The sequence below is a fragment of the Macaca nemestrina genome, chromosome 19, assembly GCF_043159975.1.
Source record: "Macaca nemestrina isolate mMacNem1 chromosome 19, mMacNem.hap1, whole genome shotgun sequence".
Lineage (NCBI taxonomy): Eukaryota > Metazoa > Chordata > Mammalia > Primates > Cercopithecidae > Macaca > Macaca nemestrina.
In genome coordinates, this window is record NC_092143.1 from 59,706,942 (window position 1) to 59,733,787 (window position 26,846).

Sequence of the window (26,846 nt, forward strand, 5' to 3'; positions counted from 1 at the left end):
ATGCTTGCTAGTCTTTAGGGATACCTCCTTAGTAAATTGCCTGTTCATCGTGTTCTTTGCCCATCATTGTATTGGTGGTGGTGTCTTTCTTGATTTTCAGGATTTTGCTGGTATCAGGTAGGAATTCATTTTCATTTTTCTCCATGTAGTGAGCCAGTTTTACCAGCACCAGAGACTAAGTGATCTTTTCCAGTTGGCTTGTGGTGATATCTTTATCATTATTATATAAAAATGTTTTGCATTTACCTAACCCTCTCTAACGTCATTTATTCCACAAATTGCTTAGGTTAAAATGACTCAGAAGGCTAGAGGAAGAAGCTGCCTCCTGATGACTAGCAGGAATAACAGTCATGAAAATAATGTCAAAATGCTCTTATCCTGGCCTTGGAAAGTTTCAGCTAGACTTTAGGTGGAAATATAGTGTAACTGCTGAAAGAAGCTATTACTTGTTTACTCTGTTCTACCTACAGATTATCAACCATACCAGTCAGCATAAATTTAGGTCCTATCCTACTATCTCCTGTAGTAATTGAGTTTATCAACTCTCTAATCATTTTGTATCTAATAATTATTTATGGGATATTCAAAATAAATATGCCATCCTAAATCACTCGTCTTAAAAATTGAATGGACATTGGAAAAAATTCAAATCCATATGTAAATGAAAGACAAGGACTCACAGAGATTTCAAAGTATAGTTCTGAGTGCTTTGAAATATCCTTAGCACTTCATATACTGCTTTGAACAGAGTAATACATTGATACATACCTTTGAAATTGTAATATTTTGACTAATAGTTTAAATGGGGAGGAAAAATTAACTTGGCCTTTATATTTAATTCTCTTATGGAATCTTGATAATAAAAAATAATATTCATATTATTAATCATATTACTATGAGTCAGGGACGTCTTGCCCTTTGTTGAGCATTGTACATATATGGCCTCATTTAATCCCTGTAGCAGTCCCACGAAGTAGGTATCAACGTCCTCATTTTATATGTGAGGAAACTGAAGCCCTGAAATGTCCTCCTCCCAAGGTCACATATCTGCTAAGGCCAAGGCTGAGATTCAAACTTGTCTGTCCACTCCAAAGCTGGGCTCTTGTTCACTACTCACATTGCCTCATATTAGTCTCACTAAGTGATGTCTCACTAAATGAGGTTGTTTTAAAAAATATTTGAATACCACATTGTGCATTTCATGCCAAGAACCCAACCTCAGACATTTAATATCCAGTCACACTATAGGTTTTACAATAAAATTGTAAACATAATCTTACTCCTTCACTTTCTACTCATTCTTTTCTTGTCATGCTTATTTGCTAGTGTCCAGTTTTGGGTATCGCAATCTCTGTTTGCTTTTATCTTACCCGCTTTCTTCATCATGAGCTATTGTCACCTTAATATAATGAATTTTCTGTGTATAATCCTTTGTTTGCAAGGCTAAATACTTCATCACTTGTCCCATGTACTAGATATTAATGAAGATAATGCTGTCTTTCAACAGTAAACATTAACATGAGTACATTAATGAATCCATCTACTCATTATCTGATGATTATGTTTCTTATTTGTTATAAAATATTAGCCATAATTCCCATTCAGCATCTGTATAGGTTCTTAAATATTAATCAATTCTGAAAGTAGCCTTTTCATATCTCTGGCACTTAAGATGTTTTTGGTTTTTCTTTTTCAAGAAATAAAAAGTTACAACCACAAAATGAAAAAGTTGATCCCCTTTGTACAATATCAGAAATCATAATTGCTGACTCAGTTATTACAGTTCTTTTTACATTTCTCCCAGTGATTCCTGTTTTTAAAAAGCCTGCTCTTACATTAGAAACAAGAGTGTTTTTTAATTTGGAATGTATCACTGTCCCCTGACAAAGCCACTCCTCTCTAAAAGTACTTCTTCTTTCCAGCCTTGTTTATCCCATCAGACATTCCTGCCAGAAAGCAGCCCTGTTGGCATAACTGCCCCTGTTGGATGGAATATTTTACTGAGCAACCATCCTACCCTTGCACCACAGCCTGTTTAACATGGAAGAGGGTCAAAACCTGAAAGGCACTAGAGAATGCTCGCTAAGCTGGATCTGTACTGAATAAAAGCAGAGGCACGGGAGCAAGAGCGGGCATTTTGTCAGCAAAGACTAAAGAAAACAAAAGAAGAGAGTGTCGGTCTCTTGTGAGGGGGTGGAAGGGAAAAACCGTTTGCTGGTTTGGGAGTAGGACAAAGGTATGTATTGACTGTTTGAAAGCATACTCATTCATTAAGCACTTCAGCAAAAATGGAGCTGCAGGTCAGCGGAGGAGCAACATGGCTTTTTGCTTCTCTTCTCCATTTTTTAATTAAAAGAAAAAGACTTAGCAAGAGTGAGGGGCTCTCTACAATGTAGGGCCTTTGTGTTTTACTAGCCTTTCTGTTTTTACTGCAGTTTTGACTGATTCCTAACAAGCATAGGACTCTATGCCACTGTCATTATGGTCACAAACTTATTACAAGAATTATATTTTAAGCATGAGCCATTTTAATTGCATTTGCTCTTGGATTGAGCAGAGTTTAGTAGGTAGCTTGTCCTGGAAAAGAACATGCTTGTTATTTCGCAGTCTCTATCTTTCCCATAACCGGAGTCTCCAACCCGGTGGCAGTGAGCCACCCTGAATACCTTCTGCATTGCTCTTTCCTCTCTTCTTCCTATCTACCAAACTACTGATTGTGCCATCTTTTTATCTATGTCAAATTTAGAATACTTTTTGATGTCTCATATTCTGGAGGAGTTTTTCCAGCGTTACTGTAAGAAGGAGCTAATAAGTTTCTCCTATTCAGTAGGTAAATCAGAATAATAGTGTGATTACATTCCTTTTCATTCATGACAAGTGTATCTTCATCCCAAACTTAGACTTCTCTCTGACATACATGCTCATTGAGTCCTTATCATGTGCCACTTACTGTGTTAAGCCCGTCATATATGTTAGTCATCCTCCTAAGTCCAGTGTTGGTATTATTGTCCTATATTATAGAACTGGAAAGCAAATGGAGGTGTAGAAGGTTATGATGCAACCAAAGCTGCATGATAGGAGGGAAAGCCAGGACTCGAACTCTGGAAGTTAATACACTACCTGCTGTGCAAAGACGTAGTGGCAAAATGATCATCAGTGAGTATATGTTGAATCCAAAATTAACATTCCTGTGCTGAGCCATGAGAACAAAACATGCCTGACTGAGGCTGTCCTACCTGAGTCTTGAATCAAATGGAAGACTTTAAGGAGTTGCCTTCCTTTTTTCTATTTTCTAAAGGCTTAACTTTTTAGAGCAGTTTTAGGTTCACAGGAAAATTAAGAAGAAAGTAAGGAGATTTCCCATGTACTTCTTGCCCCCATACACGCAGAGCCTCCACCATTAACATCCTACACCAGAGTGGTATATTTGTGACAATCGGTGAACTTGTGTTGACATGTCATAATCACCCAAAGTCCACAGTTTACATTAGGGCTCACTCTTGCTGTTATACATTCTGTGAGTTTGGAAAAACGTATCATGACATGCATCTACCATTAAGGTAACATACAGAATATTTTCATTGCCCTAAAAAAATCTCTGTGCCACACCTGTAATCCCAGCACCTTGGGAGGCCGAGGCAGGTGGATCACAAGGTCAGGAGTTCAAGACCAACCTGGCCAATATGGTGAAACCCTGTCTCTACTAAAAATACAAAGATTAGCTGGGCATGGTGGCACATGCCTGTAATCCCTGCTACTCCAGGGCTGAGGCAGGAGAATTGCTTGAACTGGGACTCAGGAGGCAGAGGTTGCAGTGAGCCGAAATCGCGCCACTGCACTCCAGCCTGGGCTACACAGCAAGACTCTGAAAAAAACAAACTTCTGTGTTCCACCTATTCATCCATTCCTCCTCCCTAACCCTTGGTAACCACTGATCATTTTACTGTTTCCATAGTTTTGCCTTTTCCAGAAATGTCATTTATGGTATAATTTTTTTCAGATTGGCATCTTTCACTTAGTAATAGGCATTTAAGTTTCCCCCATGTCATTTCATGGCTTGATTGCCTTGCTGTTTGTAGCTTAAATTTTTGGTGAAAATGTATCTCTAACCTTTACAGAAATGCAGTGCGGGACCTATAGAGTATGTTTTTATTTTACTTCGTGTCTTTGCTAACTTTCCCATATCCAAGTCAATGCACAGGCCGGCGTGGGTGTTAGAATTTGGACTGTCCTCCAATCCTCTTTTGATAATAGTGTGTGTGCCCTATACTCCACTTTTAAGAAACCATTCGTGTTTCTGTACATGGAGTTTTAATCACTTCAGTTTTGGCACAGAGGTTAAAAACTAAATCTCTCATAATCAAGGAACTTTTTTCCTAATGAAAACCACAGCTCAAGCAGCTGCTTGTATTATAGTCTCTCCTCTGTGGTCCCACTGGTGTGTGGGAGTTTACTGTTAGGCTGTGGAAAAGGGAGCAAATAAGAAGCCAAGAACAGGGTCATGTTTCAATTGAGAAATAATGGTGGAATGTTAAAATCCTTGAGTGTTTTCCTCACCCTCCTCACACTCTGTGTACGCAGTCTGGCTTTCTTTTTCCTTTCCAAATACTTCCATAAGGCATAGAAGAGAAGCATAAGCACCATAGTATTGAAAATTCCTAGACACCTCAGCTTTGATTCTACACAGCTTGCCTTCACTTTTGCCTGTAGTTGTACAATGGTAGCGTAGCTTTAAGGTCTGTCTCTGCTGCATATGTCCATCTTTTGTCCATCTGTGTTGGCGTGGTCTTCCTTTCGTTTGTCTGGGTTGAAATCATGTTTATTTGCGTAACTGTCATTTTCATAGGTCGATTTCTATGTCTCGTTTTCTTTTTGTATCTATTTCCCTTTCTCCCTCTCTCCCCATTTTTCTCTTCCCTTTATATTTTCTACTCACCTTTGTTTTCCCCTTCCCTTTTCATACTAAATAACTTGAAATTCTACAAGTAAAAATTAAAGTGTAATTTTTGCTGCTCTTAATTTTTTATGTAGATTTAAAAATGGATCATTTTATATTTCTCCAAAAGGTTCTTCCTCAAATAAAATTGCTTTTTACATATTAGAACCTTGATTGATCGATTGATTGATTATTTATTTATTTATTTATTTGAGACAGGGTCTTACTCTGTCGCCCGGGCTGGAGTGCAGTGACACAATTTCAGCCCACTGCAACCTCTGCCTCTCGGGCTCAAGGGATTCTACTGCCTCAGCCTCCCAAGTATCTGGGATTACAGGTGCGCACCACTACACTTGGCTAAGTTGGCCAAGCACACCACGTTGGCCAGGCTGGTCTCGAACTCCTGGCCTCAAGTGATCTGCCCACCTCAGCCTCCCAAAGTGCTGGGATTACAGGTGTGAGTCACTGTGCCCAGCCAATAGTATACATCTTAAATGAACTTTCTCTTAATGCTTATGCTAAAAGCTGTAAAGAGTAGCCTACCACTTCAGGACCATGGTTTCAAATGAAGGTAGAATGAAGAGTTCCTAGACCCTAGACTTCCCACACATTTCTTGACCAACATTAACCCATTCACAAATACAATAGCATCAGCTAGATCAGTGATGTTATAAGCCCTTGCTCAATCCACACCTATGCCCTACTCTCTAAGAAATACAGAGCAGTTTTGGGGCTGGGCGACGTTTTTTATTTGAGCCATCTATTAAAAACCATTAAAAGGTAAACACATTTACATAAAAGTTTCCTGCCTCTGGGATCCAGCAGGTGCTGGAGCTATGAGGTCATCATTTCTATGTTTATCGATTTTACCAATTTACAAGACTTTGTGGTCTCATAAGTATTTGAGTTCAGGACTCCGGAAACTATGTATTTCTCCTGCTCTAAACACCTACTCTTCAAAGAAAGCATTTGTTCAGTTTCTAGTTTGTACTCACACTCAGCTATCAGAGAAGCAGAAGACATGATTCCAGCTGTTAGGGCACCATGGTCTAATTAAGAAGACAGCACAAAAGGAAGTAAAATAAGTAGAGAATTGGTAAACAAACTCTGGTAATCAACATAAATGAAAATCATTTGAGCTGAAGTTGTCAAGGAACACTTCATAGATTATTTTGGACTTGAGCTGGCTCTTAAGCTCCTTCATTCAACCATCATTTATTAGGCACCTTCTGTGTGTCTTGCCCAGTATTGAGTACTGGGAATAAAAAAGTGATTTACACATCTGCTGTCTTTACAAAGTTTACTGGTTAGTTTACAAAGACAAGAAAACAAATAAGGACAATAAAATACTATACATGCTTTGATAAAAATCTGTAGATAATGAAATCATTCAAAAGATAAGATTCTTTCATATATATAACTGAATCTTTATAGTTTAGGTAATAAGTGAATTGATTTTGGAAAATAAATATATTGGTGAAATCTGGGAATAGAGGAAAGGTATTCCAGATGGTGCATTTGGTATAGTTCACTGTGGATGGATCTAGATGGGTTTTAGCATGATGAAAGGAAAGTGAGAGCCAGATCTTGGAGGGCCTGTATACACATCTCCTATGTGCCACCCCCTCCCACAAATCTACTGTCTACCACCTCTACCCTGCTCCACCCCAGAGGCTAACCTGTAGGGTTAAATCAGCAGACTGTCATGCCTTTTAGTTTCAGCCAGTGGCTAAATCGGCTCAGCCAGAGGTGGGCAGGAACAGAGTGAAGTCAAGGTCTTTTTTCTCTGTTGGCTTCCTCCCTTAAGAAAATCACTAGAGCCAGCTGCCTCTCCTTTTCTCAAAGCCAGGGTATTTATACAACTCTTTGTTTCCATAACTAGTCCCTCTCTTGTCCCTTGAGGCCGTGGTGGTAACATCTTCTCTGATACTATCCCCAGGTTATCACTGTGGTTCCCCTATAGCCTACCCACATCATGACCAATAGTCCCATTTTACATAAATTCTGTGCAGATTATCCTAAATTGAAATATGGTTAGATTTGAATTTTAAGCAATGGTATAAGGATGGTTTCCTGGGGTGGAAATCTAGAGGCAAGATAATCAACTAGGAAAACTGGCCAAAGTGAGAGATGCTGTGGTTGGGAATATGTGGTAGCAGTGGAGACAGAAGGAATTGATCGATGTAAGAAAAAGAATGGAGCTGAAGTTGACAGTAATTGAATGTGAGAGATTAGGGAAAAGAAAATGTCAAGGATGACCATCCTTTCTGACCTGTATGGTTGCTTGATTGAGGAAGTAAAAAGATGATTTTAGTTTTGTATATGTTGATTTTAAGATTTTTGTGGGAGAGCCCTTGGAGAAGTATACCAGGTATTAGATAGGCTGATGTGGAATTTAGGAGAGATCCTGCTAGAGAGAAAGGTTGACGTATTGTCAACTTATATTAGGTGGTCCTTGGATCCAGGATGATAGAGGAATTCCCCCAGGAGAGTTAAGAGAGTGAGAAAAGAAGCAGAATGAGAGAGGAAGATGGCCGTGCACAGAACTCAGAATGTCATTTAAAGGGTCTGTATTTTTGCACAGACTGAGAAAAGGGCATGAGCAAAGGCAAAGTGGAAAGAGTGAGTATTGGTTGCACAGATGGCGGGGAAATGTTTGCATAACCTAAGTGGAGTCAGATCATGGAGGGACTTAAACAAAAGCCAAGGCAGAGGAGTCTGGGCTTGGTGGTTAGAGATTAAAGAGCTATTATATGTTTATTTATTCATTTATTCTATGAGTGTTTATGGAACACTTAGGTTCTTGAGTGAGATGGGTTTGTTTTAGGTTGTATTTTAAGGCGAATGTGTGATAATGGAAGGGCAGAGATGGAAACAGCCTTAAAATATGAAGTAATACCATTAGCAGCAATACCAAATAGCAGTAATACCATTACAGAGTTATGAGAATCAAAACCAGAATAGTAGCAGTGAGTGCTCAGGACAAAGAGATTTCAAGGAAAGAAGTGCCAAAATTTCATAATGTATTAGCAACCATGTTCAATCTAAGACCTTTTCAGGTTCCATCATGTTTATGATAAATTTGTCTCAGAAAATTTCTGGTAATTCTGAAGAAGCAATTAACCAATGAGATACAATGAAAAGTGCAGTCTTCCCATTTTCAAAAAATAGGGAAACCAATTTGCATGGTGTGAAATGGTTTGGCTGCTTAGAACATAGATCCCAGAATGGTCCAGTTTTGAATTCTGGGCCTACTTAAGTTCAAGAATGTTGTTTAAGAATTGAAAGTAATGGTCTGACCACTTGCTTTATAAAATCTTAGATGGAGAAATAAATAGAAATAACCACAGATTATCTATGGTACAGTTCATTATTTTTGATTGATACCTTCTTTTCTTTGGTTTTAATTCCAATTCTCTGTGGTTGTATGTTTTGTATTGAGACTTTGTATTGAGACTTGTTCCTTATACCTCCTTTCCCCCAAGTCCACTTCCATTTCCTCTGCTATGAAAAAATAGTAATTTTAGGAACTAACTACAAGTGATGTAGGTAATCAGATTTTAAAATAGGGAATGCCATGTTGTAGAATTTCAAGTTTTTCTTTTTATCATTAAGACTGTGATTGAGGTCAGCAGAAATTTCAAAGATTGGGAATAAGAAAATGAACAGAAAAGTCACAGAATATAAAATATAAATTATTTATAAAATAATTATATCCTTTATAATAAGAAAAACACAATTACAATCCCAATGGGATACTATTTTTCACCTATTGGATTGGCAGTGATTATTTTTCAGTTTGGTAATGAACTATTGGGAAAGCGTGAGGAAATGCATTGTTGTAAGAATGTAAGTGGACACAGACCTGTTAGTTTGACGATATGTATCAAGAATAAAAATGCATTTACCCTTTGGCTTAGCAATTCCTCATTTAGGCATTTTCCCACCAATGTACTTGGATTAAGTACTCAAAGCCTTCAGGACAAGCATATTTAACTTCAATATCACTGTGGCTGCAAAAGATTGGAATAAATGTGGGTGTCCATCAACAGCAGACTGGTTAAATTAGTTATGGTATATGCATGGGATGAAATAGTGTGCCGTTCTTTAAAAGAATGAGACAGATTTTTATGCAGTGATGGAATAACTGTACAGAATGCAACCATTTGTTTTGAAAAGGGTGGCATTATGTGTGTAGACTATATCAGATACTGCCTCTGGACAGATGTACAAGATACTATATAGCAGCTGCTTCAGCAAGAAGATCTGAGGGTAAGATTGGGAGGGAGAATTACTTCTTCACCCTACACTCTCTAGTACTCTTTGAATTGTTTGGCATGTACATATGTTAGGTAATCTTTAAAAGTCTTCCACCTTACTCAAGGAAAGAGAAGTGAGGTAGCATTCACTGTTGATGAAGGGTTTAGGTAAATGAGGTTTCATACACTTAGGGGAAGTGAACATTTATTTATACAAAGTTTAAAAAGGCAATATATATTGGTTGGTGCCATACAAAATGAGGTGCTGCTTATCTTTTATGGGACAATCCTACTTTTACATTTTAATCCTATAGAAACTCTAGCTTACATGCGCACATAAGATTAAAATACAAGAGTGTGTTTGAACTTTGGTATTGTTTTGTAAGTCCACATTCCTACCCAGGTTTATTTACTTATTGAAAAATGGCAACTGGCTAGTTGTTTCTGTCACTTGAGAATTGCTGATCTCATCACATTTGGATATGGGCCAGTGGTTTGAAGGGCCAGTTATTTGAGCCATTTTAAATGCATTTTGTTTGTACAATTGACTTGGAACCATCTAACTTTGTCTGGGGCCTGTCTCTGAGAAAGGTAAGAGAAGAAAAGTTCATTCGTTCACTATTTAGTGAGCACCTGCTTTATGCCATGTGTGGTATGATGCTGGAGGCACCACACTGAATCACAGACCTGGGCCCTCCCCTTCATGGCCTTTTCAACATTCTGGGCTTCCTTTTTCTTAATCTTTTTCCTCACATTAGCCATTTTTAGGTTTCTTTGGTGTTCTGGTGCCATTTCTGTCGCTCTTGCTTTCTTTTCTACTTTATCATTTTGGGCTGGTTTCAGCAACATTTTTCTGCTCCCAGTCATGGAGGAGATGACAACAGAATGTTCCTCACTTGAGTTGTGGGTCTACAGATGGACACTGTGGGCCTCAGCTCTCATTCCGTTTCTTTTCATTTGATACACAAAGTAGACTGCCGTGCTGAAGGGATGGCAGACAGTAAAACTATAGCTGCAAAAGAGGGGCCACCCCAGGTCGTGCTCACTGCCAGCAATAATGGCGAACAGTGAGGCACACGTCATGGGGAGCTGCATCCTCACTGGTGGCACAGAATGGACTTCCCACTAACCCTAACTTCCCAACCAGAAGCAAAATGGACAGACCTGAATTTGACCCCCTCTAAATCTCCCTTTTTTTTCTTTCTTTCTTCTTTTTTTTTTTTTGAGACGGAGTCTCTCTCTGTCACCCAGGCTGGAGTGCAGTGACGCAATCTCGGCTCACTGCAAACTCCACCTACCGGGTTCACACCATTCTCCTGCCTCAGCCTCTGGAGTCGCTGGGACTACAGGTGCCCGCCACCATGCCCAGCTAATTTTTTGTATTTTTTTAATAGAGACAGGGTTTCACCGTGTTAGCTAGGATGGTCTCGATCTCCTGACCTCGTGATCGCCCGCCTCGGCCTCCCAAAGTGCTGGGATTACAGGTGTGAGCCACCACGCCCGGCCCCTTTTATTTCTTCATATGTCAGCATTGTTGCTGTCTTCTTAATTAGCAAAATTTGTTTCCACTTTTCATTTCTGACAAGTGACCTTTCCCTGTAAGTAAAGGAGAGTGAAGCTTAGTCCCTTCAGCCCCATACAGATGATCGAAACTTAGATGAAGGAAGGATTTGTAGCGTCTTAACTGATGTGTTGTCCATTCTGAAATAACTCACTGTGGCTATCTTGAGGGGCACACACAAAATGGATATTTTCTAGATGACAGTTATTTCATAATGTCAGTTATGAAATACAGTTTTAGAAATACATCATGAAATATAGCTTCCATCTTTGCTTTTTAAATATTACCATAAATTTATTTAAACCATAGTTAGCGAGCATGTCATTGGTGTTGAATTTGTGCCTGGAATTTTCAGGGGCCTGCAGATGGAAAAGCTCTTACAATGGAGACATTTTATGAAACCATCAAAGCTCCTGAAAGACAATGCAGCTTCCTCCCTTTCAAGAACAGAGTTTGACAGTAACATCTCAGAACAGATGTTTTCAACAATCTCCAAATGTTTTTATTTTGTGGCACAAAGACTCTGTTATTCGTGAAATGGTCTGTTAAAAAATTAGTTCCTCCATGTGGGGATTGTGGGAATATGTGTCATGTAAATTGATTTCACTTTTGGCAGGAAACTGGCTCTTAACTCTTTAGATTGTCTCCAAGATTGGACTCCAAGTTCCGATTTCCAGGCCACAGCCATCACAGAGGAGGTAGTAATACTCAGCATTTTTCCCAGAGTTCTTAACGTTGGCTAATCTGAGAATGTTACATTCTTTTTTAAAAAAAAAGAAAAGAAAAGAAGAAAAAGAAGAAGCAAAATAAAAGTTCATAGAAATTTTATCTTGCAAAAACACAGTGAGAAAATGTAGGCCTTCATGTTTGCTGGTTGTTTACATTATTCTTTTAATATAAGTCCACTTCTACAGCTTTTACTTGTTGATATTAGATTCCTAGTTAAAGGGAAAACTGCCTTTCAAAGACAAACATGGGCAACTTAGAATGTGATTTCAGGTACCTTACAAGAGACCCTGGTATGACTGTTCAGTGGTATGCAATAAAAGGACTAGTCATTTTCTTTTTTTTTTTTTTCCTTCCTTCCTTCCTTCCTTCCTTCCTTCCTTCCTTCCTTCCTTCCTTCCTTCCTTCCTTCCTTCCTTCCTTCCTTCCTTCCTTCCTTCCTTCCTTTTCTTTCTTTCCTTCTTTCTGTCTGTCTTTCTATCTTTCTTTCTTTCTGTCTTTCTTTTGTTTTTGAGACAGAGCTCTGTTGCCCAGGCTGCAATGCAATGATGCAATCTCAGCTCACTGCAACTTGTGCCTCCTGGGTTCAAGTGATTCTCCTGCCTCAGCCTCCTGAGTAACTGGTATCACAAGCATGTGCCTCCACTCCAGGCTAATTTTTGTATTTTTAGTAAAGACGAGGTTTCACCATGTTGGCCAGGTTGGTCTTAAACTCCTTGCCTTCAGTGATCTGTCCGTTTCGGCCTGCCAAAGTGCTGTGATTACAGGCGTGAGCCACCACGCCTGGCCCATTTTCACTTCTAATGTCTTGTCTTGCCACTTCCCTGACCTATACTTTCCACTCCTTCCAGCAGGACACAGGTCAGCACACTGTGGCCTGTTTTCGTAAATAAAGTTTTTTGGAGCACAGCTGCTCTTATTCACTTGTGTATTGTCTATGGCTGATTTTGCCCTACATGGCCAGAGTTGAGTAGTTATGAATAGAGACTGTTTAGTTCATGAAACCTAAAATATTTACAGAACAAGTTTGCCAACTCCTGCAATAGGAAGTCACGTGTGTATTGTGACCCAGTGTTTAAACATTACATTAAGAAAATATTTTATAGGTTTTAGCTGTTTCTATTTTAAAGACATTTGTGGGGTGCAAGAAATGCAAAGTAGGGCTGTGTGCAGTGACTCACACCTGTAATCCCAGCACACTTTGGGAGGCTGACGTGGGCAGATTGCTTAGGCTCACAAGTTCAAGACTGTCCTGGGCAACATGGCAAAACCCCGTCTCTACAAAAAAATACAACAATTAGCTGGGTGTGGTGGCATGTGCCTGTAGTCCCAGCTACTTGGGAGGCTGAGGTGAGAGGATGGCTTGAGTTTGGGGGGCCAGTAAGCCAAGATGGTACCACTGCACTCCAGCCTGGGCAATAGAGCCAGACATTGTCTCAAAAATAAGGAAATGTAAGGTAGTGTTTGGTTTTCAATAATTTAACATCACAGGAGAGTGTTTAAAATATAATATATGTACACAAATATGTAAATTAAAATCTTCCAGGACTACCTGAAAACACTATGGAAAAGAGAGGAGAGAAATTAACTGACAATTGGGTATTCACTAAACAATTAAAAGAACGAATGAAAGGAACCTATTCATCTGATATACTATATGCATAAATGTTAAAAGTTGTAGCTTTTGGTCATATTTAGCTGTTAGTTTTTCCCCTTGTTCTCTTATCTGTGTGTGTTAATCGTTCTCAGTAGAATTTCTTATACATGATCCCGTGCATATGTGATTCTGAAGTCTTTCTGTCCAACAGGATGACAAAACACAGGTGATTATGCCACGTAATATGGACTCTATGACCATACCAAAAGTGATTATTCATTTGTTCTATATGCCAAAATATGTTTGAGGCTGCTGATAGTACAAGATCACAGACACAATAGAAAAATAATTAAAGAACAAGAACCCAAGTTAGGAAACAAGGGGATAAAGGTGGTTATATCAAAAACCAAGATTCTGTTATTTAAGCCAGAAAATCGGCAATCATGGCATACAGGGCAAAAAGGAAAATAGGAATTCAAAAGCTCTTCTTATTTCATGAGAAGAAACATTTTTCTTTTTCAGGAAATACATCTTTTTCCCAAAGAGGATTCTATCATGTAATCTTTATTTAAGGACTCGAACAATACCTGCAATCACAGTTTTAAGGGAATGCAGAGATATTCGAGACCTGTACCTACTGTCCAGTATAACAGCCAGTAGCCACATGGAGCTATGGAGCATTTGAAATGTGGCTAGTCTGAACTGAGGTGATCCCTAAGTGTAAAACATACACCAGATTTAAAAGACTTAATGCAAAAGTGTATATATATACATATATACACACATCATTAGTGATGTTTATATTGAATTTAGATGTATTGGTTTAAATAAAATGTGTTATTTAAATTTTACCTCTTCTCTTTAAATGTGGCTACTAGAAAAAATATAATTGCACATGTGGCTTGTTATATTTCTGCTAGATAGCTCTATAGTGTATCTATATCTGCTAGATAGTCTGTAGTGTAATGTTTGATATATTAGGGTGCAGGGATGCATCCTTGGCCTATGAGTACATTTCTGAAGGGACAGAATGGAATTTATTACAGGCATGATGCTTTCAGGTAACCTCTTACCTCAGAGATTGAGCATCTCTGGACTACTCGATGAGTGGCATACATATGAATCCCTGCATCTTGAGAACATTTTTCTAAAATATTGATCATAAAATTACAATAAATTAAACTTACTAAATACTCTTGGAAAGATACCATTTGCAGGTTTTCATGAAAATATACCCGGCTTAATGATAGCTTGAATTGTGTTCATATTCCAAATCTATAATTTCTTTTGTTAATCAAAAAAATTGGCCGGGCGCGGTGGCTCACACCTGTAATCCCAGCACTTTGGGAGGCTGAGGCGGGCGGATCACGAGGTCAGGAGTTCGAGACCAGCCTGACCAACATGGTGAAACCCCGTCTCTACTAAAAATACAAAAATTAGCCAGGAGTGGTGGTGTGCCTGTAATCCCAGCTGCTCAGGAGGCTGAGGCAGGAGAATGGCTTGAACCTAGGAGATTGCAGTGAGCTGAGATCGCACCATTGCACTCCAGCCTAGGAGACAGAGTGAGACTCTATCCAAAAAAAAAAAAAAAAGTGACCCAAGAAATGACAATCTGTATACATCTTGAGAAGAGGAATAGAAGCTAGGAGTTGTTGAATGGTCACTTATGCTAAATACTTTGGATGCATCATAGCATTTAATCCTCATGGCAGCCCTTGAAGTATCCCCATTTTACAGGTGAGGAAACAAGGCTCAGGCGGATTTGTAACTTGCCAGCACCACAAAACTTGAAAGTGGCAGAGTCTGCAGTTAAATTAGGCATCTGTCTAACTCAAACTAATTATGTAAGAATGGAAAAACAGTCAAATCCATTATGAAATGCTGTGCAGACACGGGTGTCATTGTATGGGGAAATGCTCAGCTCGGCGGGCAAGGGCATGGTATAAAACTGTAGAACACCATAATTGTTAAGAATGTGTGCATGGACCAGGTAAGAATAGAGACAAATGAAAAGTTTAACTTGTGACAGAATTTGTTTTAGTATATGTGCTGCCGAAGCGAGCACCAGAATTTGTTTAAATAAGTATTATTTTGAAATTGCCTTATTTTTTAAAAAAGAAACTTATTTTTTGTCAAAAAGTATGTACTGTAACATATACTGTATATTCAAATGTATTATTCATACCCCTACATATTTCTACGTGGCATATTAGCTGTTCTTTCATGTCTAGATTTATCCTCTGTGTTCTCCTTATCACCTTCCTCTTAACTCCTGAAAACTCCTCCCTCATGGTCCGTCACCAGCAAAACGTCTATATCCTTAAAGCCTCCTCTGAAATTACTTTTATCTTGTTAAACCCGAACTTGGATATTCCCTGAGAGAAGCCCTTTCTGGTTACAGCTCTATTTTTTGCCCCAAAGTAGAGGAGTATAAATGGTCTCTTTATTCTTCCTCATCACCTTTACCATTCCACTTCACAATTCCCTAAAACTCTATGCTTTAAACCACTTGTCCACCAGGCTTTAAACCTCTTGTTCATCACACTGTATCACCCACTACCCCATCATTGTTAGTTACCTACTAAGCCTAGGATTCTGTCCTCACTGTGACATCATTTTAGTTCCTGGCTCACTGTTATTCTCTCCAGAAATACTTCTCTCCTTATCAAGGAGGATTTTCCTTAGAAATATGATCCTTTTAATACCCCTGGGTTTCTCAGTCCTTTAGCTGTTTGCCATCTCAGCCTTTAGCAGACATCATCACCAACAACTCCATCATTCCATTTTCTCAACTGCATACACTGACTTCTCTCCTCTGCATGGCTTTTGCGCTCACTCCCTCTAGGGTTCAAAACTCAATTCCATCAAAATCCATGATCCATTGATCCCATTACTTTTTTCCTGGACCCCCTTCCCTCCCACCCAGGATCTTGTGTCCATTTTATCCAGCTCAGGGTCCATGTTCAGATGGCGTAATTGCTCCCTGTGACATCCTGACTCCTTTGCCCCTCTCACTTCTCATATTCACTTGGTAGTCTCAGCTCTGGCTGAATCCGAATCTCTGGCTACTTTGTACCAGCCTCTGTGCATCTGACTTTGGCTGGACAAAAACACAACCGTACTCTGTGGTTTTACTTTTAATTAATGACCATGAACCTCAAGTAGGAACTTAAAAAATGCTGCCCAGCAATCATACTACGTTGTTCACTCTGATTGGACTTTTTAACAACCTTCTCCTCTTTCCTTAACCTTCTAACAACTCCTCTCTCAACCTTATTCTCAACCGATACCTTCCTTCCAACTTTGGCTGGAAAAATTAGAAGCTTCCAACAGCTTCCACTGCTGCATCTTTTGGGGCTGGAGATGAACGACCTATGCTCCTGTCTGAAAGCAGCTCCTCCATTTCAACATCAGATGCACCTTCTCTGCCTGCTCAAGGATTGGGTTCCAATCATTCCTCCTGTCATCATCTTGTCCCCCTCTGCTGGTCGTTCCCATCAGCATGCAAGCATGCTTGTTTCTTCTCCCATCATACTAAGGAAAATAAAAACATTCCCTACATCTCACTTCTGCTTCCTGTCAGTAGCCTCTGTTCCATCTCTCTTCTCTGTTTTATAGCAGAACTCCCAAAATATCATCTGGTGTCCGTTCTTATTATTTCTGGTTTCTCTCTTCCCAGGCTGCCTTCAATCCAGTTCAGCCAAGCCTTTGGCCTAGCTCTTGAAGTCTTCTGCTGCTGCTCTTGTTGAAGTCCTCAATTAAATACAAGTTGCTGAATCCTACAGTTTTCAATCCTCATTTCACTGTCCAGTAAGCAGCATTTGACATCCCCTCCCTGCTCATGGGAGGAATCAGATCACCTTGCTTCTTGGATGCACCCCTCTTGGTTTTCTTCTCACTCCCCTGGCCAGTCCTTCTCAGTCTCCCAGGATTCAAACCTTAGACCTTTTCTCTGTCCACACTCAAGCCCATGGTCATCATCATCAAAATGTCATGGCTTCAAATAGCATCTGTGTGCTGATGAATGCCAGATTTATTCTTTCCAGCCAGACTTCTCTCCTAACCACTACACTTCTGTGTCTATCTAAGAACTTTTTGAACATCTCTGTTTGCATGTCCAATAGACATCTCAGACTTACCTGTCCTGACTGAACCCCTGATGCTCCCTTCACCCTCCAAAGCTGCCCCGTCTCAGTCAATGTCAGCTCTGTTCAGAGTTGTTCAGGCCGGAATCCTCACACTTTGTCACCACTTCCCAGCCCCTGCCATGTCATACCCAAATTATTGTAGGAGCCTTCTACCTGGTGTCGTCTTCCTCTGTGCCTTGCACCTTTATGATCTTCTCAACATGCCAGCTAGAGGGATACTTCTGTAGCATTGGTTAGATCACCTCCTCTCTGCTCAAATCCCCATTCCACTCAGGTGAAGAGTGCAACTCTTTAAAGGCCGTATACAGTCTGCCTACCTGCTACTGCTCTTTCTTTTCCCTCTTCCCTTATCCCACTCCAGCCATAGTGGCAGTACGTCAGGCAGGCACCCCACCCACCTGAGAGTCTTTGGGCAGACTGTTGCCTAGTCTTAGAATTCTGAGACCTCTACCTGCAACTACCAAGCACTACCCTCCCTCACCTACACCAAAGGTCACCGTCTCAGCAACACTGACTGTTCTCCCTGCGCTCTCCATCCCCCACACCCTGCCCTAAATTTAATAGCACTTCTCACCTTCTACCATGGTATACTCTTACTCGTGTATTATAGTATCCATCTCCTGCTGGAATGTAAGCTTTGGGAGAACAGAGATTTGTGTTAATTCCATTAATTGATGGATCTCCAGCATCTAGAATAATGTCTTCACCTAGTAGATGCTCAAAAAATTGTGTTGAGATTATGAATGAAAGCTTTCCTGTTTCTGCCTGAGAGATCTGCCCCATGATAGCTTTTAATTCCTTTTATGTTTCTGAAGTATTATATTATAGCCAGGATTCAGAAAACAACTACTAAGAAACACTGTATCCCTGACATGGTTGCGTATGGTCTTGATTCCAAACTGAAAACCCGTCTTCTCAAATGCTGCAGCAGGGTCACAGATACTGAAAATGTAAACAACATGATAGATCCTTGATATTTTAGGAATATGTTCAAAGTTCTTCATAAATCCTGTGAATTGTGGAGACCGTGATGTGGCCTACTCGCATGATTTTCATATATAGCAGTAAAAGGAAAGAAAGGAGCCACGTGGAGCTCCAGAGGCTGAGTGGCCGGTGGGCTCAGTGGTTGGAAGGAAGCTCACCAGACAGCTGTCTGCTGCTGCTCCATGCTTCTGCCTCAGCAGCATCACACATTACAGCAGCTCATGAGCCCTAGACATGACCTGCATATTGTTGTAACCAAGAATATGAGTTTTGTGAAAGCCAGGAATCCATTATATCGTTTTGTTCTATTTGCAAAAAAAATGTAAATACTAATTTTAAAAACTTAGCTCTCCCAGGCTTCTAAGACTTGGTTTTGGAATGTAAATGTGTGGTTCTTATTACAACTAATGGGCAAGGTAACTTCAATGTTTAACTTACTGTTAGAAACAACCATTTATAACAAAGTGAGTTTTCACTTTGAAATCAAACAGCAAGTAAGCATTCATTCAGTTTGATTTTGGACATCTGGGAATAAACTCTAAACGTAAACAAAAAGAATGCAGTTTATTTTCATTTTAAAGCTGATTTTAAAATCTCTCTACCTTCTAGTTTGATGGAACCTACCATAATGCCTTTTTTAAAAAAATTAATGATGAACAGGAATCTTTGACAAGGAAGGGCTGGACTAAAGAGAGAGGATGCTGTTGCCGTGGTAACAGCAGTCCAGCATAAACATCTTAGATCTCTTCTGTTTATCATGTGTTTTAGGGCAATTCAAGCTGCTGGAACAAGACCGAGATATAAAGGAGCCAGTGCAATATTTCAACAGTGTGGAGGAGGTGGCTAAGGCATTTCCTGAACGCGTGTACGTCATGGAGGATATCACATTCAACGTGAAGGTAGCTCTTGAAGCACCAAATATTTACATTCACTAAAGATAATTTAACTTTCAAGTCTGGATGTTCACAGTAAGTGTTCATCTGTGTCTCCCAGGAGAGTTTCACCTTCCTAATGGGTTAGTGGCAGTAGCCAAAAACCACGTATATTGTAGCTGCCCTGACTCCCTGACTGCTTCTGTATTTATTAGCATTATCTTTTGTTAGAATTTAAAACTGATATCTGAGTTCAAAACTGTAGCTGTTGAGGCAGATAAGTGATATTTTTTTTTAAATTTGGACTTCATTTCCTAATATGTATCAGTGTTTAGCCAGATCTCCACTTCTGGGAGCAAAAGGGATATGATGAAACTAAAGAATACCAAGCACTTATTTTAAAAAGAAAGAAAGAAAAAAATACAGAGAAAGAATAGGTGTCTAAGCATTGCTTGAAGTCAGCATGTATTCATTCCATTTTTTGCGGACTATCTATTTCACTATACACAAAGAAAACTGATGTCGCCCAGAGAAAAGCTATATAGTGTTTGCTGTGCTCCATTTGTTCTGCATTCTTAAAGGGACAGTACAGTCCCCGTCCAGATGTTGAGTGAGGTTCTTTGACTAGCCTTGCTGCTGAAGAGGGACTGACCAGAGAAGCAAGCCACCAACCAGGCCCATCGTGTTGCCTGCAAATCCTCTACGTTTTCTCCAGCAATACCCACAGTTATAAAACACTTTAGAAAGTGTTCACATTGAAGGGGTTTTCTCCTTAATGTCATTTCAGCCCAAAGTCCACCTAAATCACATTCTCGGAACATTTCAAGGTTTAGCGGGGCAAGATTCCTGTTTCTTAGAAATCCACTCTATGTGAAAAACAGACTACATGGTGTGTTGTTGGCCCAAGAATGCAGCAGTGTCTTTGTGGATGAGTCAGTCCACCCACACTCTTCAGGAAAGGGAGGAGATGTCCAGAACAGCCCCTTATTGGAGAAAGGGTTCTGCCCATTTCATTGTCTAAGCTAAGTCATTTCTTCTTCCAGTTCTCAAATACAGCTGCTTTGGTCTACGCTCTTTTAGTTTTATTATTAAGATGAGTGAGATTTTATATTTTGTAAAAATCTTTACTAAGTAAATTATGCTTACATACAAAAATATTTATCATTTTTAACTTTTTCAGTGGCCCTAGTATATGAGCGGTCAAGACAGCTTGCATTTGTTTACAGTGAAAACTTGTGCAAACATGTTCATTTTTAAACATACCTAGACTCATTGGTCAGAAGTTAAATCCTGTTCCTTTAGTGTTTTGATATGATTTAAATTTCTCCCTAAAACATATTTAGAATTCTCTAAATGAAAAAAAGTTTTTTTTAGAAAGGAAAGTTAGTAGTTTTAAACTCCTTTCTAGAAAAATATTTCATTTGCTAATAAACAATAAGAAATCAAATGTAAATTTTAAAGTGATTTTTAAAGATTTTCTCCAGTATTAAAATGCAGCATTTCCATCTTTGGTCACATATTGCTCATGTATACTGTTTTTTTAAAAATGCCTTTAGCAACTTTTCTTGGTGAATTTGTATTAAATCAGGAATGACTGAGAGGATAATACTGAAATTTATACATTTTGTTAGAGTTCTTTTTTAAATATAGAGTACCATGACTGAATGTATTCATTAAAATGTGTTTGATAGAGAATATCATTTAAGAGTTCAAAGGCACAGTTAAGTGTGTGAAATGTGAGCTTATAGCATCCATAAAACTAATTGGATTTGGGTTGAGTTCCGTGCTGTGCAAACATAAATATTTAATATTTCTAGTCTGTTACTTATGGAGTTTTAAGGTGCCATCACCTCTAGCTTACATGAGTCATTTATTCAATTCTGTTCAAAGAAGGATTGTTACAGGAACCTCAGGAAATTTACATAAAGATATACACAAAAGGTTTTGTGCTTAGTGATAAACACACAAGTAAATAAATAAACTAAGGATAGTTATCGAAAAGTTTGTCTGGATACTACCTGGACCAAAAATAAAGGCTGGAAGTCATGGTCTTCTTTAATTAAAAATAGACTGGATTAAGCCAGGGCATGGTGGCTCATGCCTATAATCCCAGCACTTTGGGAAGCTGAGGCGGTTGGATCACCTGAGGTCAGAAGTTCGAGACGAGCCTGACCAACGTGAAACTCCATCTCTACTAAAAATACAAAAATTAGCTGGGCTGGTGGCACACACCTGTAATCCCAGCTACTTGTGGGGGTGCTGAGACAGGAGAATCGCTTGAACCCAAGAGGCAGGGATTGCGGGGAGCTGAGATCGCACCACTGCACTTCAGCCTGGGTGACTGAGTGAGACTCTGTCTCAAAAAAAAAAAAAGACTGGATTATTGTCTGTGTGAGAACTAAGAACTAAGCAGGGGAGGAGTTAAAGAAATGGGATTTTGGTTATTCTCATGGAGAAGGTAGGAAAAAATTAAAAACAATACTCTTTACTCATAAATGTAGCTATTATCCAAGAAGCAGTTTTTTAAAGAAAGATTTCAAACCTCCTTAGAAGATTTCACCCTCTGTCCTCTACTTCAGATACAGCATAAATTAAACCAAAAGGATAAACCACTGAGAAAAGCACTTGCAGTTAAAAATTGATAGTTATCTGGCATCATGATAGTCAAAAGACATAATTATTATTAGAAATAAATATACATATGTATTTTGATATATGTATTTACAAGTCCAAACTGAAATTAATCATAATGAGAATATAAAATAAAGCAAAAGTATTGAAAGAATGGGAACTCTAGTTCTGGGTTTCTTCCCAAACTGTAGCAAAATTTAAACTTCAAATTTTAAATGTACTGGCGAATACTAGTACTATTTATACATTTGTTTAAAAATGAAACGTTATTTTTAATTTGGAACTAAAATTTGTCTTTAAAAGATACCTTGATGTGTTGAAAACTACCTGCTTGATTGCCCCCATCATTGATTAACTGCATGAAATGAATTCATATGTATTAAGTGTTTAATTCTTTAACCAGCACATATATTTTGAGCACCTACTATATGCCCAGCACTACTCCAGGCACTGGGGCTGAATGGTGAATATGCAAGTCCCTCACTGCATGGAAATTAGTCTAGTAGGGGAGGTAGAAGATAAATACATAAACAAGCATTAATACTATCTCCAAGTGGAGATACCAAGAATCAGTTGGATCTGCAGGCCAGGAGCTTAGATAATAGGCTCAGAATATATAGCTGGGACTCATCATCTTCTGGAAGACATTTGAAGCCACGGGTCTAGTTGATTTTACCTATACCAGTGGTTCTCAACCAGGAATGACTTTGTCCCTCAGGGGACATTGGCAGTGTCTGTACACAGTTTTGATTGTCATGACTACGGGGTGGAGGATGTTACTGTTATCTAGTGGGTAGAAGGTGGGGTTGCTGCTAAACGTTCTGTGATGCACAGGACAGGCTCTCATAACAAAGGATTATCCAACCCAAAATGTCAGTAGTGCCAAGGTTGAGAAGCATTAACCTACAGACAAGATTAAAAGGAGAAGAGCTCTGAGGACTGAGCCCTGGAGTACCCCAGCAGTTAGGGGTCTAGAAGAGAAGACTGGATGGGATAGCAGTGAGGTAGGAGGATGGCTGGGAGCATATCGTGTCCCAGAAGCCAAGATTCAAGAAGGAATGAGCAACTGTGTCAAATGCTACTTAGTAATTGAATTAGATGAGGACTGAGAACTAACCGTAAAATTTAGCAAAATGTGAAGGTCATTAGTGGCCTTGATAGGAAGCAAATAATAATCAGCTCTGAGACTGGAAAGTGAGTTAACCAGGACAGTACAGTGGGGTGGTCCTAGAGTTTTGTCAAGGTAAGTTTCAAGTGAGATTACTCAGCACCACCCTTTCTTTCTTGCAGCCATTTTCAGCTCCCTCGATGCAGGTATAGAGTAGAAAAGGAGCTGAGTTTAATCAGAGTTGAGGTTCTCCCAGTGAATATAGCAGAGATCAGAAAAGATGTTGATGGAGTGTTCCCTAGAGTGAGTGACAGGTCGCACTGAGCCATGGAATCCTCACTGGGGGCTGGGTGCAGTGGCTCATGCTTGCAGTCCCAGCATTTTGGGAGGCCAAGGCGGATGGATCACTTGAGGTCAGGAGTTCGAGACCTGCCTGGCCAATATGGTGAAACCCAGTCTCTACTAAAAATACAAAAATTAGTTGGGCATGGTGGTGCCCGCCTGTAATCCCAGTTACTCGGGAGGCTGAGGCAGGAGAATTACTTGAACCTGGGTGGCAGAGGTTGCAGTGAGCCGAGATTGCACCACTGTACTCCAGCCTGGGTGACAGAGTGAGACTCCATCTCAAAAAACAACAAAAAAAGAAGAATCGCTACTGGCTAACCAAGTGTGAATAGAAGTGTAGCCCCAATGAAAATTGGACTTATGAGATAGATATGTTTGAGAAAATGAGATGCGAAATAGGAGGTGGTGGTAGAGTATAAAACTCTTGAAATTTAACTTTAGGCAGTGAGGTCAGTAATGACAGGAGTAGCTCTATTTTCCAATCTAAGTATGTCCATTTGAGTGAGCAGCTGAGGTAGTAGAAACAGAAAATGGAGATGAGAGAGTCAAGAAAATAAAAGGCTATGTGGGCAGGATACCTCTCACTGATCATTTGTTTATATCTCCTCTAATCCCTGCAAAGCTAAAGGAATTCCATGTTTTGGGAATAGCAGTCACCTGTCTCTTTCACATTTTTTTTCTTTATCCATCTGGTTTTTAGTTTTCAGGGTAAGAATACTGTTTTTGTTTACTTGCTTTCCTGCATATTTGTGGGGTTTTTTTTTTTAACTGTAATAGGCTTTTTCTCTTATCTCTCTTCGTTTTTTCATTAACCACCTTTCTTCTCATGTTTACTTCCAAAGTCAGAAAATGTCCTCTTTCTGAGTTGCCCATTCCAACTGAAGGCTCATACCCCTCCTTTTAATAATAAAAACAGCTGCACTAACAATTTTCAAGCCATATATTTTTCTCCAAGCAGGCCACCATGATCTAAAGAGTGAGTTGGACTGTGTAGTGGCTCAGGCTCTGAACTCAGAGCTGAGTTCAGAACCCTGCCCTAGGCATTGACTCTGACCATGGGTGGGTCACACAACCTGAGCCCACAGTGTCTTCACCTACAAAATGGAACTGATACTACCCACCTCATAGATTTGTCATCAGAATTAAGTAAAGTAATGCACTCAAGTACTTTGCAAATGTCTAATAAGGGGGCTGGCAAGCTAGTCTGTGGGCAAACTGCCTGTTTTTGTAAATAAAGTTTTATTGGAACAAAGCCATGTCCATGTGTTTATGTATTGTCTATGGCTGCTTTTATGCCAACAGCACAATTAAGTAGTTGCAGCGGAGACTATATGCACAGGACAGGCTCTCATAACAAAGGATTATCCAACCCAAAATATATAGATATATATATCTATATAGCCTATAGAGCCTAAAATTATTGCTATCTTGACCTGTAAGGTAAGGTTTGCCAATCCTTGGTTCAGAACATAAAATCATAAAAAGTTTAGTTTCACATTTAAAAAATTCCCACCACAGATTAAGATTATTTCACTTACTCCTTCTGTTTCTTTTCTTTTCTTTTTCTTTTTTTTTTTTTTTTTGAGACAGAGTCTCACTCTGTCACCCAGGCTGGAGTGCAATGGTGTGATCTCAGCTCACTGCAACCTCCACCTCCCAGGTCCAAGTGATTCTCCTGCCTCAGCCTCCCGAGTAGCTCGGACTATAGGTGTGCGCCACCATTCCTGGCTAATTTTTGTATTTTTATTGGAGACGGGGTTTCGCCATGTCGGCCAGGCTAGTCTTGAACTGACCTCAAGTGATCCACCCTCCTCGGCCTCCCAAAGTACTGGGATTACAGGGGTGAGCCACTGTGCCTGGCCTCTTTTCTCTTATCCCTCCTCTCCCCTTCCTTCCTCTCCCTCCCTCTTTCTCTGTTTCTTTTTTTCACCTCTCTTATTTCTCTCTCTCTCTCTCTCTCTCTCTCTCTCTCCCCCTCTTTCTTTTTTTTAAGAAACATGCTTTGTCACTCAGGCTGGAGTACAGTGGCGCTCTCATAGCTCATTGCAGCCTCAAACTCCTGGGCACAAGTGATCCTCCTGCTTCAGCCTCCTAAATAGCTAGGACTACAGGCATGCACCACTACACTTGGCTGATTTTTAAAATTTTTCTGTAGAGATGAACATCTCACAATGTTGCCCAGGCTGGTCTTGAATCCCTGGCCTCAAGCAATCTTCCCTCCTCAGCCTCCCAAAATACTGAGATTACAGGCACGAGCCACCATGCCTGGCCTGCTTACTCTTTATGTAATACTTTCTCCCTAGTGACTTACTGTTAACAACTCAGTACATAGTAGCTGTTCTTTGTTGTGGTTTCGAAATACCCCTTCACTTCAAATACTTTTTTGGAGACCTTACTACACTACTAACTACTGAATTATTTTAAATGTCTTCCAGCCTTTCAAACTCAGCCCAATAAAGATGAGAAAATTTACCCCGCCTGCATTTCCTGCCATCAAAATAATGACTAACCAATTAAGTTTTAATTTAAGTTCTATCTTTACTGTGACAGTTATAGAGAGAGAGGGGGAAAAGGGTGGCCTTCGATTTGGCACTGGGTCCGAGGCATCCTGTCTTCACTGATGTAATCCAGAAGCTTTCTACATTAAAATTACGACTCTCAAGTCTGAGAGCCCAAATACCCTAATCTGTATACTATAATGTTGCTATTTTAGCTCCAGCTAGCTAGTAAGAGCCATACTTTCAGCTGTTCCAGCATAGATTTCCCCAGAGGCAAAGTAACAAGTTTACATTGTCTCCATTAGAGAAAGTTACCCCCTCAGGAATGTGAAGTTCAGTCAGATGTGGTATACAGTCGCCGCCTCTGCCTGCCTCAACCTCTTCAGAACCACTTCCGTACTGTGTGCATCGTCTGGCCAGGAGCTGAGGTGACAGCCCTGTCACCAGCATATCAGCTTCTGATTAACTGCTTTGGTACCTGCTGTGGGCTGGGGTGTCAGTGCCTAGCAGCAGAGCCACTGTGATGTGGGGAGAAGGATTTCAGTGGTACCTTTTCTTTGGATATTGATAAAGTGATGCTGTGATACACGTATACAGTGTGGAATGGTTGAATCAAGCTAATTAACATTTCCATCACCTCTCAATACTTATTTTCCCCCATTCTACCTGGAACATGTACCCTTTGACCAGCATCTTCCCATTCTCCCCACTCTCCAGCCTCTCACAGCCACCATTCTCTCTGTATCTATGAGTGTGATGTTTTTAGTTTCCACATATAAATGAGACCATGTGGTATTTGTCTTTCTGTGCCTGGCTTATTTTGCTTAGCATAATACCCTCCAGGTTCATTCATGTTGCCACAGATAACATGATTTTCCTCCTTTTTAAAGCTGAATGGTATTCCATTGTGTATGTATACCCAGAGGTGCCTCTTTTTAATTGGAGAAAACATAAGTTTCAGAGAACTTAAGTGAAAAAACTAGAGTCTTGCAAAACTAAGAAACGTGACCAAGAGTAAAATGATAAAATACTATATAAATTATCCAACAGGACTAGGAAGTTTACAGACTTTGAGTTGTTATAATCATCACATTTGAGATCTGGAAAGGCCCTTCCACGTTGCCTAATCATACTTCTTTTAGCAAATATGAAAACTGAGAAACAGCTGTGTTAGCTGACTT

General features: G+C 39.7%; 1 protein-coding gene across 5 annotated transcripts in view; it reads left to right on the forward strand.

The window, feature by feature from the left end:
- The window catches only part of LOC105498333 (GRB2 associated regulator of MAPK1 subtype 1), a 200,164-nt gene that overhangs the window by 135,929 nt on the left and 37,389 nt on the right, over nucleotides 1–26,846 (forward strand). For 4 of the 5 annotated variants that reach the window (XM_011770391.3, XM_011770381.3, XM_071085488.1 and 1 more), the window contains one exon: nucleotides 18,980–19,110. In XM_011770391.3, the coding sequence (XP_011768693.1) occupies nucleotides 18,980–19,110 (131 nt within the window). Of the gene's footprint in view, nucleotides 1–14,963; nucleotides 15,070–18,979; nucleotides 19,111–26,846 lie in introns of those variants that run through there. The other variant, XM_011770412.3, reaches the window with a different exon arrangement.